Source organism: Vanellus vanellus, assembly GCF_965231255.1.
Source record: "Vanellus vanellus genome assembly, chromosome: 1".
Classification (NCBI taxonomy): domain Eukaryota; kingdom Metazoa; phylum Chordata; class Aves; order Charadriiformes; family Charadriidae; genus Vanellus; species Vanellus vanellus.
Genome location: NC_138905.1, coordinates 78,808,459 through 78,825,907, shown reverse-complemented (window position 1 = coordinate 78,825,907; position 17,449 = coordinate 78,808,459). Strand labels below are relative to the sequence as shown.

General features: G+C 41.9%; 1 protein-coding gene across 4 annotated transcripts in view; it reads left to right on the top strand.

Moving 5' to 3' along the window:
- Positions 1-17,449, top strand: part of PHF21B (PHD finger protein 21B) — a gene marked incomplete at its 3' end in the record, with an annotated part of 176,550 nt that overhangs the window by 87,807 nt on the left and 71,294 nt on the right. For 2 of the 4 annotated variants that reach the window (XM_082498543.1, XM_082498542.1), the window contains one exon: positions 14,657-14,977. The exons of the other annotated variants lie outside the window; for them this stretch is intronic. In XM_082498543.1, the coding sequence (XP_082354669.1) occupies positions 14,657-14,977 (321 nt within the window). The remainder of the gene's footprint in view (positions 1-14,656; positions 14,978-17,449) is intronic. 4 annotated transcript variants of the gene reach the window in all.

Below are 17,449 nucleotides of genomic sequence, written 5' to 3'. Positions count from 1 at the left end.
CCTGTTTTAACATATGCACCATTTTTCGTTGTTCCACACCCTGCCTAGATAAGCAATCAACTAATAAACTTCTATCATGTTGAGTTTTAGAATGGAAATGCTGGTAAGCCCTTAAGTGCAGTGATGTTAATGGATGATGCTGATATAATAAATAGCAGGAGATTCAGTCATGCTTACTGCTAAAATACTTAGGAGCTTCACTTTCCAGCTTGGAAAAGATTCCAGTTATAGATTTAGCTACTGCTGAATACAGAAGTCTTTGTCTCTTGCCACTTTGTCCACCTTCACATTAAGAAAACATCTCTGATGCTGTGCTTACTTCTTTTTGAAACTTTTAGTTAAAAATCGAACGCATTTGCCTTTAGCCTATCACAGCACTGGATTCCAGCATATCTTGCTTTTGGTTCCTGGAAAGAATGCTGTCAAAAAATCTTAAGTTTTAAATGCCTTTCCATTAATGTCCTGTTTCTTGTCTGCTCTCTCCCTTTGCATTTGACTGGGTTTTTAAAAATAATTTTTGGTGAGTTGTTTTCATGACAGCTCCTATTCTTGTGGTTTATTTCTTATTTTTCATGTCAGCATAAGACTTAGGGTACTGTCTTGTAGGTGGACACATCTACATGGGGATGTTACTGTATATTAAGCAGAGGTGTGAACTTGCAGGGCATAAGCATTTTTGGTAAAGGTTGTTTGCAGATATAAATTATTAGAATTATTAAATATAAAAATATAATAATTTTTGTAATCAAGACATTTATTTTTTTGAAATGGCTGTTCAGAGTACAGAATGTATTCCCTGGCAAGCTATAAATGCTTTAAGACAGGTCAAATTTTAGATATGAATGACTTGACAGAGACCTACAATCCTCTGAGGGTTGAGAGGGTAATTTACTCACTGCGTCCATGCAGTCTTTAGCCTCTCTGCTGAGTCTGCATATTGGTTATGTTGTAGGCTGCAGTATGCTGGAAACGGGACTGTTTCCACACAGCTTGCTGAACATCCAACTGAAGAAAGTGAGTATTGATTACTACTGGAAGTAGTATTACTACAGCTTGTTGTCCTAGCAGTGAAAGGCACGGTGGCTTTTTACTTGGTTCCTCTGGCCAAGGTGCTTTGTCCTAATGGGGTCTGGCGCATGTTCTGTTTCTTTTTTTTATTCTTTAATCACTTCTTTTATATTTCCCAGTTTCCTCACAATTCTTTGTGAAGTTACCAAGCCTATGCCCATAGCTGCCCAAACACCATGCCAGCACTCTTCTGGAAGGGTGTTTTTCCTTCATGCTTCACTCTTCTCTCCTCCTGCCGCTTTGGCCCAGTTGTTTCTGCAGCTAGGGTGTGAAATGAGGTGGGAAACCAACCTGCATTAAGACCTAGATTTTTTTTCTTTGCCAATTTGGCTTTAATGAGTAGAGCTCCTGGTTTATTGCACAGCTAGCTATCTGAATGCTTGTGCAGTCACACAGGTCGGGACGACACAGAAGGTTCAAGACACCAGGAGACAGCTTGCTTTGGAAGCACTGCTGATTTATATCAGCATACAGTGTTTGGTAAAACATGGCCTGTTCCCCTCACCTCTCAGAGGAGGCCATCCTTACTAAGTTTTATTTTATTTTTCCACTGTTTCTTTTAAAGGCTTTAATTCTTCAGGGAAAAAAAAAAAGGAATAAAAGCAGGGGCAAAACCAGAAATAAAATGATACAGGGCTGGATGCAGTCACAGTGTCAATAGAGAAGCTGTGCAGAGAGCTACTTCTTCCAGATTGAGTGCTGTTAACATCCTCACCTCCTGCTCAGCTGGAATCCACTGGAATGAGCAAAGCATCATTTTGCCCCTTATTTGCCCCATTCTTTTTCTACATCATGCCTTTTCAATTCACACAACTGCAGCCCAGTTTTATCCCAAGAGGAGTGGGGTGGGGTTTACACCCCAGATTATTTTGGAGCATAGGAACTAGAATAAGGCCTTCGTTTTCCTTTCCCACTCACAGCTTGACCTGTATTTGAACTCAGATCTCTAGGGGCTGCTGCACAAACCTGCCACAGAAGTCCATGGCTGTGTCCTAATGCTTGCCTTCTGCTCTGAAGGTGTTCCACTCTTGCAGAAGAAAAGGCTATCCCAAATGGAAATGTGAAAAAAAAAAACATATGGGTGCACTGCAGAACTGGAGAGCCAGAGCATCGTTCTTTTTACTGACCACCCTGTCATTTTTTGTGTTCAGCTTCTTTGCAAAATGGCTTTTATCAGAAGAAAAGCTATCAGCCACTATAAATGTTCCAGGCAAAGGATCTGAATGACTGATTGAGGCAGAGTTTGTATTAAGTGGCTATGGTGTTTTGCACTCCATAGCACACAATGGGAAATAAGGCCAAGAGGATGTTGTTTATTCTGATCCTTAAATGTAACAAAGTTGTGAAAAAGTTTGCTAAAGCTTCTCTCATTCTCTTCTCGCCTTTTTTTTTTATGCCCTTGAATCCTTTCTAACTATACACACAGATCTGTGTCACTCTGTGCTGCTCCCTATATAGCTCTCATGGCTCAAACATCTAAGTGCTTTCCACTATCATAGCAAGAAAATCAACATACAAAATGTCTTTCTCCTGTCGCTGTTCATGGGAGTAGTTTAGAAACTAGCTCAGACACATGTAACTGCAGACTAGTGTCTAAATTTTGCAGATAATTTCCATTTTATCTGTGCATTATATAATCATCTCCATCTTTATGTGTGAATGCAATGGCAGTTACTGTGTAGTGTGTCCTTGCTTTCTCCTTAGCCATTGTGTTCCTCTCCTATTGTTGTTTTGAAGTGGGCCCAGTCTGTTCTTTCTCATTCTCTCTTCTACGTTACATTTTGTTTACTGCCATTGGCACGATCTGCATTATTTATTGCTCGTTACTCTCTCTTTGGCCTCTGGAATAATGCTTGTGTAGTGTCTTAGTTTCATCCTAGGATCCACACGGTCCTTCATTAGCAGCTCCTTTGTCTCTTTTTAATATTCTTTCCCAACACTGCTGCTCTATACCTTTCTTTCCCTTTAAGCATTATCTTAGCATTTGCATTTCCATTAAGTTAGAGTGAAAGCATATAATTCCCTTGTTTCTTAAATTTACCCAATATTTTCAACATCTGCTAGTATATTTGTACAGTTCAGTCATTCTAAATAGTTTTTTCATGCATTCTCTGAAGTCTCATTAAAAGAAAAATATTATATGCTGTATCCCCCTCTTATTATGACTGATCAATTATCTGTATCTAGTCAAGTGGTATTACTTGTGATTCTCAAACTGTAAAAGTTTGCTTTTGATTTTTCACACGTATGTACTTGCACAGCATTCTTTGTCAGAATTAGGGGGGGATTAGGGAGGAGAGGTTAACTTTTTTTAACCTGTCTAAACCACCCATGTCCCTAGAGGAACTAGGCCATTATATGTCCCCCATAAAAAAAGTAGAACATTGCATAGTGGTCTGAGCACATGACAGAGGGCTTGGAGTTCCTAATTTCCTGTATCCCCTACTTCTTTAAGGGGTGATATTTGATCAGGTGGTATTCATTCAGCCGGATTTTGAAAATTACCTTGTGTTTTTGATAACCCATTGTTTGATAATCTACCTTTTTGAACACCCATGTCTTGAAAGACAGAACAAAAAACTCACTGCTGTTGCTGCCTCAAGTGCTGCGACAGCCACCATGCCTGAACATTCAACTGTAAGGTTGGATAAACAGGGCAGTTTACTATTCAAATTTATGGTCTGGATGGCCCTAAATAGGCCACATGGCAAACAAAGTCGTGCAACTAAAGCAAAGATGAAGGGTGGAGTGAGGGTGCTCTCCTGAAAACTAAAGTTTTGGGTTTGTGACGTCAAGGTTCAGTTTCCAGCTTTGGCTTGATACGTCATGTAAGCATGTCTCTGTGGCCTCAGTTTTCGCTCCTGCAGCTTCCTTCCACAGGTGTACTGTGAGTTGCTACCTCAAAGGGGTTTCTCTGACTGGTGCAGGGATGCTCAGAGATCCTGGGAAGGGGCCAAGAAAAGCATCGAGACTGTCATTTTACTGTATATTAAAGCATACTAGAAAGCAGGAAGTCTTGAGAGGGAAGTCCATTGTCAACTCATCCTTCTTATTTACACCTGCAAAACACCTGCGCAATTGTTCATCATTCTCATTCCATAATTTATAATAAATTGTTTTATCTTATGATGCAGAAGGAAAATCTCTCAGAGGCTTGCCACTTCAAAACTTTTCTGTCATTTGACAAGCAGAGCTTCAAGAGTGCTATTGTGAGAAATTTGGCCCCCTGTGTGTCTCTTCTCCCATTCCTTCCAGCTTCCTTGAACACCTTTCTTCTTCAGACTTGTAGCACCTCGTTTTAGAGGCGTAGTTATTAGTTGTGTGTTTGTTATCTCTGGCTCTGGGCTTTGCTACATTTCTAGATCCATAGATTGTTTCTTATGCAACTCATGGAAAGAAAAAGACATGTAATGAACTTTGTGCACTCCACTTAGTTCAATGTGTGGCCAGGCCTGCACACACAGACCCAGAAAAATACTTGGAGCTGTGAAGTCTCATCTTCACCTCACAAGGGTTCCTTTAGAGGATGTTAGAAAATATCAGTAGGAAAGATTATATAAACAGTACAATAGCACGGTACCTTTGATTTGGCAGCCATAATCCAATTGGATTAAGATGAGATCATATGACTTAACTTGCCTTTAATAACAAACAAACATTTAATACCTGCTTGCCAGATAATTTTCACAATACCTTTGTGAGGAAGACATGTTATCAAGTTGGGAAACTGAGGCAAAGTGATTTATCTAAATCTTAGAAAGCACCTCCAATTACATTTCAGTTCTAATGTGCTTAAACCAAAAGTAGACACAGGTCCAGCCAGAGGCTGGGGTGGAAGGACACTACTCACTGTGCTGCCAAGCCATATGGGTTTTTCATTAGTCAGGTGTGATAATACATGATGGGTTTTGCAACAAACCTGTTCATACTATTGCTTTCCTTTTCTGTCCTCTGAACTAATACTCTCTTCAGGTTTTGTGACAAAATCTTGAGCTCAGTTTCATTCATGTACCAACATTCACTTGCAAAAATGAGCAGGGTCACCTGAGTTCAGGGTGCATGAGCACAGGGTGACTTTGCCTCTGGCCGCTGCTGTCCTGTGCCAGTTGGCAGTTGTCTGTGTGGACACACGAGCCTGGATTTGGACTCAGATGCCTAGATGTAGGCACTAGGTTTGGGCTCTTTTTTTCCCCCACTCTGCTTTGTTTGCTTTCACTAAAGCTCTACTTTGGAGTGTTGGAAAATTGAAAGGTTGCTCGGAGCAGTTGCATGACTATGATGCAAATATGCCTGCTGTTGGAAAATAGTAATCACTCCAGAGTAACACAGTAATACTAAAAGCTTGTGCTGTCTGGATGAAATGTGCATATGTAGAATTCCTAGGAAAATGTCTATACAAGGTCTGCAGAGGAGGCTGGGATTTTTTCTTTTCTTTGCAACTTATACAGAATTTCTGATGGGAATACTTCACAACTGAAGCTCTGCCTTCCCTTGGGGGAAATGCAACCATTTAACTTCTTTCTTCTTTATATGTATACTGAGGAACTGATGGTTTGATCCCATGGGAAGTCTGTATCTGTTCACAGTTACATTTGTTCATTTCAGGAGGATTCTGTGTTACCCGGGAAAAAGAGGGGGGAAAAAAAGGATTTGGCTTAGTTTATTGTATTGCCAGTTATTTCTGCTGCACCAAGGAAGATGTGCATTTCCAAATTTGATTTTAAACTAGGGTGAGGTCAGGTGGGAGGAGGGGGGCTGGTGGGAGGAATATGGGGGGAGGGAATATGAATCAGGAGACAGTAGTTTTGAAGCTGGATACAAAAAAATACTCTAATTTATTGTTTATTTCTGATTGCATGCAGTTGCATCTCTTTTTGCCTTGCTTGATCATAGGAAGCAGCATATTTTTAAGCAAACATGAGAAGCCCCTGAGTTCACATCTTCATTTGGAGATGTACTAGGATGCAAACTTTAATGACATTCCTGCAGAGGAAAAGAAAATAGTGAGGCAGAGTACTGAAACAAAGAGAGGCAGGATATCGAGAAATGTGAGCTTTGATGCCATTTAGAAAGGGTCTGGATCCCATGATTTATCTAAAAATGACAATATGCCCCTCTAAAAATGCAAATGTCTGCGCTGCATCTTGTAGCTATAATGAATGAGTCTTTCACACAATGGAAACATTCAACTTGTTCTAGGGCACTTACTATGGTTCCATATGCTGAGCTGCATGCTCCTGGCCTTTAATCACTCTACCTTTGTTTTTTTCAAAACTTAAATTAGAAGCACATTAGTGCTTATATGGTGTACACTAGGTTTTGGTTTTGTGTGTTTGTTTGCAGAGCTGGTTTTGGTTTTTAACACTAAATAAGCCAGATGAATGCAGTCCTCTTGAATGCACAGGACATGGCAAATCATGGGAAACTTAAGTTGGCAACAGCAAAAGGATGTAAATTTTAAGCTGCTAATGGCAAGTAGAACTCCAGCTTTGGGGCTAGGGGAGAACCCATGTAACGCAGTGGGGAGCCATTTAAACCCTCCTCTGACCTGCCAAGAGGATGACTGTATGCTTTCTGGTTTGGTTTTAAAAGAAGCATTTCATAGATGTGCAGACTGAGCTGCAGTCTTGCTGCTACGAACCTGATCCACAGCACAATGCTCCCCATCCAAAGGCTGTCATTAACAGGGGCTTTAGTGTGGGCTGCATCTTACTATTGGCAGTTTACTATGCATTTTTTCTTGGGATTAAGGGAAAGAATAGAGATCCATCCATCAAAAAAAAGAGGAAACCAACCACTTTTTCTGTGAAGACTTTTTGGGAGGGGTTTATCCCACACGTGTAATATTTAATTTTATGGATGCATATATGCAGTGTATGTGCAAGTGGGCACACATGTAACTCCATTACAAGTTTAAAATCTCTGTTTCTGACAGAAAAGTGGGCTAATTAATAGGAGTAAGAGACAAAATGCCAGCTTGTAGATTTGTTTCCCCTGCAGAAATCAGCCCCTCTGTTAGACTGCTCCTTCTTGATCTGATGTAACAAGAAGAGAGAGTCAGCTGTGAATCAAGCGCCTTGTTCTCATTTCCTTGATCATTGACATGGTTTGAGAGAGAGAAAGGAGGAGGGATTATTTGTGAGGTTATTAAAAAAAAAATCCTCGCTCCCCCTCCTCCTTTCCTTCAAGATGCACAGGCACTTCCAGAATGTTCCATAATGTGAATCTGACTTTTCTCATTAAATATTGTCCTCTTTCCCCCCTACTCCTTGTTAGTTAAAAAGCGCTGTTTACAAGTCACTAAGCAGATAATTCTGAGCTTTGATGAGCGGATTGCCAGTTAGCAATACAGTTGAAAACGCGTTGTTTTTTTCAGTCAGCAAGCTGTTTAATGGTTTCAGAAATTAAAGGCTAATTGCACTTGAGTGAATATGTGCTTTTCTAAGCCCACTGTTACCATTATTAGGGTATTTACCAGTTTGGGAAATTCTCTCTTTACATAAATCTGCTAATTCTCCATTGCTGCCCTGTCCTGGAAAGCAGCCTCGCTGAGAGTTTTGGCCACATCAGACTGAGGAGCTGCAGTGTGGTTTTTTTGTGCAACTTTTATTGTTGCCTATCATCACATTTCTGCACAGTTGTTTTGCTTGCAGGATTGTACAAGTTTGTTCACTTAACGTTCATGTTGTAAATGATCCTTTGTGAAAGAAAATTGCATGTCGATATTCTTGTTATGATATCAAGGAGATAAAGAACTTGATTGTCTTCAGAGAATAAGCGAGAAATACAGTTATTTGGTAGCGCAGAAAGTTTAGCTTTTGTACGCTGCAGTATGCTTTTGCAATATATAAAATTGCTGATGTGTAAAAGAGCTTGGGAATGCTTCTAAAACAGATTTTTAATACCAATAATATTAATGAAAGCCTTTCCTGGAGAATGTGTCTGGTCAGAAAATCCAAAGCCATTGCACCTTAATAGAAAGACTGTTTCATTATTTCCTGGCATTTGCTTTCTTTCTAATTAATGTCATACACAGAAGGGGTAATCATTCAGCCATCTTTCTAGCTTAAAAAGAGTCAAAGATTAAAAAACAAACAATTACCCAACGTAATTAATTTGAGAGGTGATTTTGGGGGGTATGTTTAGAGGGAGGGGTTGTTCCCCTCTTCTGTTCCAGGCAGTGTTTGTCATTCTTTGGCAGGAACGACTAATTCATTGTCTGACTCTCCAATCTGGAGTCATACAGGGTGGCTTTCATTCCCTCCCCCGCCGCCAAAACTCTTCTGATGTGCTGTGTATTTGTTTGGGAGGGGAAAGAGGAGGGGGGAAGGGAGAAGGTTATATGTTTCTGACCTGCTTTACTGCTTTTCAACTGAAAGTAAATTAATGCACACACTAGATTCCCCTCTGCTGTGCTGATTGGATCCTTGTGCCGATTAAATATTTCACACTGATAGAGGGATGCTGAAAGCACTCAGCTGGTAATGTGGTATGTACATCAGTGGTACAATAACTGACTTTCAGGTTAAAGTCAAACAAAACCCCCAGTTTGCTGCAGTTTTGATTAGAATGAGTTTCACTTTGAATTTAAATCCTTGAGCCTGCTGCAGCGATGGCTAATTAACTGAGATCTGATAGAAAGGAATACATTCTTACTTCTAATGACAGGCAGGCAGGAAGTTGTTAAAAAAAAAAAAAAAGAGAAAAAGAAGAAACCAACAGACAAAAGAAGCCTTTAAAAAAAATAAGAATGCTGACACTGTACTTCAGCATACGTAAAACCTCCCTACCCGTGTTTCACACTCAGCCTCCTTCGGCTGAAAGTGCGCCCCTGGAAAGGCTCTTTCGATCGAGTCCCAGATTTTCTTCAGCTATTTTTTTAATCCTCCTGACAAAAACTAACGCCCGAGTTCCACCTAGTCGGGCAGTCACTACCTCCTCTTTTATGAATTGCGCTTTTGGGAGCTTCCTTTAGGAGAAGGCGGGGGGTGGTGGTGGTGTGCTGCTGCACGGAGCAGGCGAGGGAGTATCCACTCCGTGCAGCGCCGGCCTGGAGTAGGAGGAGACGGAGAAAGAGGAGGAGGGAGGAAGGCTTCCTGCCCCCGGGTACCGCACATCATGCCGCGCCGCGGTGACCCCTCCCTGGAGGTCATTAAAAATACTTCTGTCAAGCAATTTCTCCTCCCTCCCCTCCTTTCTCCCCATCCCTTCCCCCCGCCCCAGCTTCGGCGTCGCAGGGAGAGCGCTTGCATCAAACTGACAGGTCATTTACCGAGATACTGGCAGGAGGGACTACCCCAGCCTTCCTTAAAAACGCTCCTCCTCGGTTGCACATCTTGAACACCATTACATCAAAATGCTGTGTTCCAGAAGCAGTGCATAAAACTTTTCCATGCAAGTGTCTGCGTCCTTGGTTGTATGGAAACATGTTTTAATGTCTTCTCTGGGCACTGGCAACTTGGTGCTCAAGGGTTGTATGCAAAGGGAAGCATTTCTTATGGGAGTCCGGGGGTAAAATACAGACTACGGAGCCTATCGCTTCCATAAACATCCACCAAACTGCCGTGGGTACCCATGTATTTGTACACATGTATGCTCAGCCGAAGCCCTGCTCATTTCTGTTTCAGTGTGAGAAGTTATGCAGGTGGTTGGTTCGTGACTTAAGGCACAGATCAGGCAGGATCAGCCGTGTATATAAGTAGCATCTTGGAAATACATGAGAAATACATGGAAATTCATAGGATTATGCCCAAATCCTAAAAGACTATACTAAAGTGCCATAGCTGGTGGCCTGTCCACAGTGCATTTGTGTGTTGTCACTCTTTGAATATTAAATGTTTTGTTATTCAAGAGAATTTTATTGTGACAATTGAGTAAAAGAACAGAGGTCATGGCCCTCATTGCTGGAGAAGTCTGTTCAGCTGTTTTGCATGCAGGGCCTTAGATTAGTACTGAATGTTAAATTATTAATTGACAAGCAATCATTTTGGTTTGAAAGTGGATTGCTAGTCTTCTGCAAGCTAAATAAACTCTCAGGGTTATGCCAAATGTTTTCTCTTAGCCATGGAGACACTTAGGTAAAGAACTGATATTGCTCTGAAAACAATTGCAGTTTTTCACAGCGAAACTGCTTTGTCAGGAGAGCATCGTTCTAGAAAGATTAATGGACTGATGTCTCTATCTACAGCATGTAGGTGTTAAAATATAAATGTGATGGACAGTGAATTTTAGGTCCCTTTTTAAACGGGTCTCATATTTTACTACGAAAACGTGAAGGTTTGTTGAGAGTCATGCATCTGTTTTAAATCACTGCCGTGGCAAAGAACAGCCAGTAGCGGAGTATTCCCTCATTGTAGAATATGACCATATTCTTGTTTGAGATGTATGTATGAAGTAAACTTGACATCAGATCGGTAAGGATTTGAAGATGTGATGTAAGCTGCAACAGAGTAAATGAAGGAAGGAACCGAAATGGATGAAGGAACCGAAACATTACACTAAAAGTGATGCTGTCCGTGCAAAATCTGGCTGGAGTCTGTGCGCACGTGTATGTGCGTACGTGTACTGTATTGCTCAGTGTGTGTATCACAACAGCACAGCTGCTTTCAAATCCTTTCTCCCTTTGCTCCTTCCATTTCTTTATTCACTAAACAGAATGATTTGTGGTACATGATGGTGGAAGTAGTAGCATTTGAGTAACCGCTAGTAGGGATGCTAAGACTGTTGCCTGGTTGCCTTCTCATCTGGAAACCTTTACAGCACAGACCCTGTCAGAAAGGAGAGGGTGGGGAGAGGGCTTACATGTACAAATAAATAGAAAGGCCAGAGTTATTTTGATACATATGGAAAAAATATTAGCTCTGCTTTGAATAGTTGAGACCGTGCCACGTACAAGATGGGAAACCATAAACAAGCGGCAGCTTTCCAGCACATTGTAGTGTGTTTGCATGTGACCGGCATACATATTTCAAACTCCGGTTTGCCTGTGGCATCCTGCAGTGAAAATGAAAGTTGTGTTGCTATTGAAAAGGCGCTGCTTCAAAATTGGTGTATTGTGAGGACTGTTATGCTGTGGATGAGAAGCAGTGACCTGCTTTCCAGCATTTAAAGCCAATATTTTTTTTTTCCTCTTTTGGCTCTTCCATTATATCAGCACATTTTCAGCTGCAGTGTCCAAAGCTTGCTTAGTTTCTTATTATTCATCATTCCAAAAGTGTCAGAGAATATGTTATGCTGACTGATTCTCAAAATGCAGATTTTCTCTTTCTTTAAAAACCAAGAGTATTTTTTTAATTAATCTGGCAGAAATAGAATACAGCAGATGTAGGTTTTGTTGAGGATTTTTTTAATCTCTCATATCGTAATCTTTATTTCTGCCAACACTCTTTTATCAGTATTTTCATGGGGGTATAAAATAAAAATGGTCATTACAAAGAAAAACTGCATAATAGCTTGTCTCCTACTGATGTAGTCTGATGAAGGAGGATGTTTTTGAAGTTTTGGTAAGCACATTTTCGGAAAATTAATAAATGAGACACAGGAGAGGTACTGTAGCTCCGTTTCCCCAAACAGACATTCTTTCTGTAACTCTTTTTTGGAAACTAATCTTGAGCACCTGATCCTTTGTATATGCTTCCATATTTCGTTTCTAAAATTTGCAGTTATTTAAATAAATTTAACATAGCATTGTTCCCTAGGAAGGTGACTGGCGTGGACCAACTGGTCCTGGCAAGCCTATCACAGGGACACATTTTTTTTTCCTGTATGTACTTAGAAAAGCCCCCCAAACCTAAACATACATGAAAGTTTTCCATTAGGAGATGAATGTTGAATTTTAAAAGCATTTAATATTGATCTCAAATTAGACTGAAACAAGCAGTAACCCTTATTTCCTTAGCTTTTTTTGGTCACATACATCTGAATAGACAGCTTTCTCAGTTTATTAGAAAAATACTAACACATCACATACAAAGATACATGAAACTCACTGTGCATATAGAACAGTGGAAATGGGTTGGATGGTAGTTTGAGTAGTGAAATTTGTTGTTTGTTTGTTTGTTTGTTTGCAGCATTTGCTGCTTTTATAATTCTTGGTATGATTCCCTCCTTTGGAACAAGATAAAAAGCAATTACTTGCTATTGAATTGCGTCAGGAAAGTCAATCTACTTCTGCTTATTTACTTGCCTTTTCTACCCAGCTACCAAGTATGGTATGGAATCATGAAGTTTTGTTTACTTGGATGTTTCTGTTTATGAACCACCTGAGACAAAAGTAAAGCTGTATTAATACCATTAGAATATTACATATTAGAAATTTTATTTAAGTGAAAATCTGAAATCAGTACAGTAACAGTATTTCTGTATGAAGTTTTTCATTCAGTAATCAAAATATTGACATTTCTGAGGACAGATATTAAAATATATTTCAATACAGTGACCTATCAGGGATCATGAACGCTCTTAGTGCAGCAAAAAAAGAAACCCTGGTGTTATTGAAGTCAGCAGCAAACCTCTGGTTGCCTGCATCAGAGCTAGGATTTCAGTCCTGGACTAACTCCAGTTAGGTAATGGATTTATAGCACTGTAACCAAGTACAGCATTTTCTGACAGTCTGTGAGCTTTTGGAGCTTTTCACATGGCAGAAATCAAACCAAAAATACTGTCACAAAGCTGAACTCGATCTGAAAGCTTTGTATTATTGTACAGGTTAATAAGATGCTGCGCAAGGAGGTTTTCAGTAGAGTTGGGGAGAGGTAGTGTTCAGCTCTCCTACATGCAGTCATTTTGCATCTGTAGCAAAATACCAGTACAAGGAACACCAGCGGAAAATTGTACTACAACAAAACAGAGAAATAGTAGTTTTATAGAATTTTGTCATAAGCAACTTCTTGCACCTACATAAAAGGCACCTGAGCTTCTTGGCTTTCACTTGAGTGCTTTTAAACTAAGAGACAGGTGTATCTCTGTACTGAAAGAAAAGTTCTTTCCTCTTCAAGACATCTATGACATGCAACAGCATAGTTGAAGGAAAATAATGCCTATGCTTCCTTGGGGTGACTGTTAGGATAACGGAAAATGAAAGGTAAAGGCAAAAATGACCAAAGCTTAAAACAATTTATATGAAGTCGTGGTTACTAGAATAATGCCAACATTAAAAGCGTAATTTCTTTATATTAAAATATGGAGCAGGTATCTCTGATAAACTGCATGCTTGCTATTTCATATTAACACAAGAACTACAATTCCTAGCGCAAACATAGTTGACAAGTAAGGCTTTACAGCCTTAAAGTGTATAAAGGGTTTAAAGGTAAGAAGGAAAGTATTTTCTTAAGAGTCAGTTAGTTTTGTACTACAAGGCTTCTACTTTATGCCCAGAAGTAAGATTTTCAGCCTTGATTCTAGAAAGAACTAAGCATGGCTGTGACTTTATATATGCACACACTGTATTTTAAACAAGTGAAGTTGACAACAGAATTCTTAATGACTTTAATAGTACAGCAGCAGACCTAGACAGGCAGCAGTTTCCTGAAAGGCTACGTAGGCATTAGATGATGCAATTGCATGGAAGCCGATAGGACCAGTCAGCAAGTAAAGTTAAACATGGACAGAAGTCTTTGTAGGATTCAGTACCTTTGATGGCAACTCTTGTAAAAATGAGATGTTTAATGCTTCAGAGTATCAAAAGAGGCTTAAACCAGGATATTTTTTTCCACCTATAAGAACAGCTTCTGAGGTAAAGTGCTACGACTTTATAAGTTTTTTTTCTTTTCAAAAGTGAGAATTTTATGCAGACACTGGCATTCACAGTGCCTATAGAAGTCTCAGATACAAGTCTTGTAAGAGATACTGTAAATAGGTCGTAATCGATGTATTCCTATTACAGATAACAGAATAGCCACTCTGGAGCAATTTAAAAGCATAACTGTTAAGAAAATCAGAGAACTGCAAGTTGAAATGGATGCTATGGAGAAAAGTTAGCTTGAAACAAACAAAAAAATCAACCCAAAACAAACCACTGGAAAAATAGTGGAAGGTTGTGAGAAAAAAAAAAGTTAAAGGTGAAACAAAAAAATGACTCCAAAGTAAGTCTGGGTGAAGGAATACGAGAAGCAAGCGCTGGGGTGAGGCGAGCACGTGTAGGTTTTCAGACTAATGGAAGAGAAAGTTGAAAACATTGTTTACCTCTAAAGGCCTTTTATTATTAATTAAAGCTGCAGTATTATCTAGACCTATACCGGGATCATTAGTTCCGGGCATAAACAGATACCAAAGGCAAAAAAAACCCCAGACTTTGCAAACCCCGAGTGAAACCGCGAGTTGCCGAGCGAGCAGGGGAAGCCCAGCCTTTCCCTTTCCCCTTCCCTCCCGCCTGTCCTTTCCGAGGAGAAAAACCGTAAAAGGCAATAAACCCAGATCCGCGTTGGCAGGGTCGAGCCGAGCCTGGCAGGGCAGGGCAGGGCAGGGCAGCGCAGCTCCAGCCGCGGAGCTCGGCCGGGGGTCCGAGCGGCGGCGGGGGCCGGGGGGTGTGTGTGTCCGGCGGTCCGGCTGCAGCCCGGCGGCTGACGATGCCGCTTCTCTCTCTCGGCAGAAGCTGACGGTGCGGAGCTGCCCCGCGGCCGTGCTGGTGGGCAGCGGCGCCAGCGGCAGCGCCAAACCCGGCGGCGTTCCGGCTCTCCTCAAGGCACCCGGCGGAGGCGGCGGGAGCCCCAGCGGCAGCCCCGGGCAGAGCCTGGCCATCTCCGTCCTGCCGGCCAAGGCTCCCATCGCGATGGTGACGGCGCACATCAACGGCGGGCTGGGCTGCAGCGCCGCGGGCATGGAGCCCCCGCAGAGCGCCCCCATCAACTTGCAGACCACGGCCAAGCCGGTCGGCGCCCGCCGGCCGCCCGAGCTCGGCTCCAACGCCCAGGTAACGGCGGGGGGGGGGGACACGGGGACGGGGACGGAGGGAGGGAGGGATGGCGAGAGGGAAGGAGGGCGGGGGCCGGCGCGCTGCGGGCTCCGCCGCCGCCGCGGGGGGCGGGAGGGGCGGGGCCGGTGCCCCGACGGGGCGGGGCGGGGCGGGGCGGGGCGGGGTGGTGGTGGTGGTGGTGGTGGTGGTGTCAGGGGTAGGGGAGATGGAGGGGAAGGGGGACCTGTCCCTCCTTCCAAGTGCCCTGGGGGTACGGGGAGTGGAAGGGGGAGGGATTCTCCCTCTGGTGCTATAGGGACCCTCCGCCCCACAGGGAGTGTGGGGGTTTGCCCTCTTGGGGGTACGGGGACTCCCCAGCCCCGCCCGTGGTAGAGGAAGTGCAGAGCGGGCAGGGCAGCGGGGAGGGGGGCTGAAGCGCGAGGCTGCGGGTGCCCGGCGGGTTTGCGGGACAGGCAAGTCCTCTCGCCTCTGATAGCGCGGAGAGGACGTGGGCCCTGATCAAAGAGAGCTACGCTGAGCAGAGGGGAGATGGATACCTCTTGTCGCTTGCCTCCAGTTGCCCACCTTTTGTGGCTACTTTTCTAATTAAGAAGCGGTTCTTAAAAACAAGGTATATGTCAAGAAATGGCGATTGCCACGTTGTGAGCTTAGATATTGCTTGGGGGATGGTGGTAGAGGGTCTCCTGGCTGTGCTGTCATTTCAAGTCTCTGTGGTGTGCTGCAGGTACCTTCCTTCACTTAGGCAGAGGGAGCAAAAGCAGAAATTGTAGGGGACCAGGCATGCTGGCAGGCTGTTGCTTCCAGGTCCAGCCGTTTATATATATATATATATATATATATGTTTAATGCTTACGTTCAAAGTAGTCTAAATAGGAAATAAATGGATTGAATTAGTTGAAGGAGGGCAAAAAAGGAAGGGGTACTGTTTGCCAGACACATTGTTTTGGGCAGTCCATTAACAGGCACAAAAGAGAAGTTTTTACTCCAGACATGGTGTGTGTCAGGAGAGGGGAATTATGCTAATGAAGTTAAAATGTGAATAAAGTGACAAAGCCTTCCTAAAACTTTGGAGAAGAGGATGTAAACTACGATTGCTAACATTGGAAATGTGGATTTGTCTTCTACTTTCTGCACATAGAGGCTGTGGTAGTCTGGTTTTTGTACCTTAATTCCCCTTCACAAGCTCAGGATGTGAATCTCATACTCAGGAAAGAAGAACTGAATCTGAATACATTTGTAAATCAAGGTTATAATGAATGTGTGAGGCTTTTTAATACTCAGGAAGCCCCTTTCTAAACACCAGAGAGGCAATGACCCTCACCAACTTCATCTGCTAAAAAATGGGAAAACACATGCAACCACTCTGGGAACCAAATCATCCTGTCACTTTTTCTGGAGAAATGGCATTGTCTTTAGCTGTTGCACTAAAGTAGCTGTGTGAGGAATTTGATTTTGAATCTCCATTCTGTATTCATGCTGGGTAATTTCCTTTATTGAAGGTGTTGTTTATACTTTATTGAAAAGATACTTGAAGCTATTCCAGTAGGTATTTCTTAGAATCCTGGAGAATAACTATATAAATGATAAACATATAAATGATAAAGTTGCGATATTTCAATGGTCTATCGTTTTGTGAAGGACTATCTTTTACAGTCACTGTAAGGAGCCATAGGAAGAAAAGAATCAAAACAGTGAAGAAAGAAGCTTGAAATAACATTTAATCTATTTAGTCTGAATGGTGAAATAACAGTCCCAGGTGCTGGAGAACGCTACAGGTCAGAACAGCTGACTGCAAACTTGTAACTTCTGCAACTGTTGTTAGAAGAAAAGACTTTCCAATCTGATAAACTGGTGTGCTGTTGAATTATCCATAGTGCTTCCCATTTACCTTTTCAAAGGTGGTCCCACTTCCACCTTCCGTGTCTCCAGACGTGCTGCAGTCAGCAGTGTATTGCAGCCTGCTGGAGCAAAGCACTGATGTTCGTGCACATGTTTCTGTTGTATGTTCTCTCAAACCTGAAACAGTACTTGCCCTGGCATTACAACTTTTCTCACAAAGAACAGCTTCATTTTAAGCAGAATATTGCTGTTTTTTAAATAGCATGGGAATGTTATCTAGCATTTGGGGTTTGCCTTGGTTTTGCTAGAGGAAGAGATCCAGTGTTTTTTAGAAATGTCTGCACATTGCAAGTTCTCAATAGCTGTAGTTTTGTAATTTAATATCTCTGATTATGTTAGTAATTTATGGAAGAAGAAGCTGATCAATGGCAAGTTTCTGAAGCAGAGGACTATAGTTGTTACATCTTTTGAGAATAGTCAGCAGGCATGGATAAAAACAATTAGAAATATTGAATTGTAAATGTAAAAAAATGCAAGCTGACCTTTGGCCCTAAGCTGCCAGGAAACTTAGTGCTGGATTGTGTATTAATTATCATTCCTTTACCCAAATTAAATTTGGTTTGCAAGGTT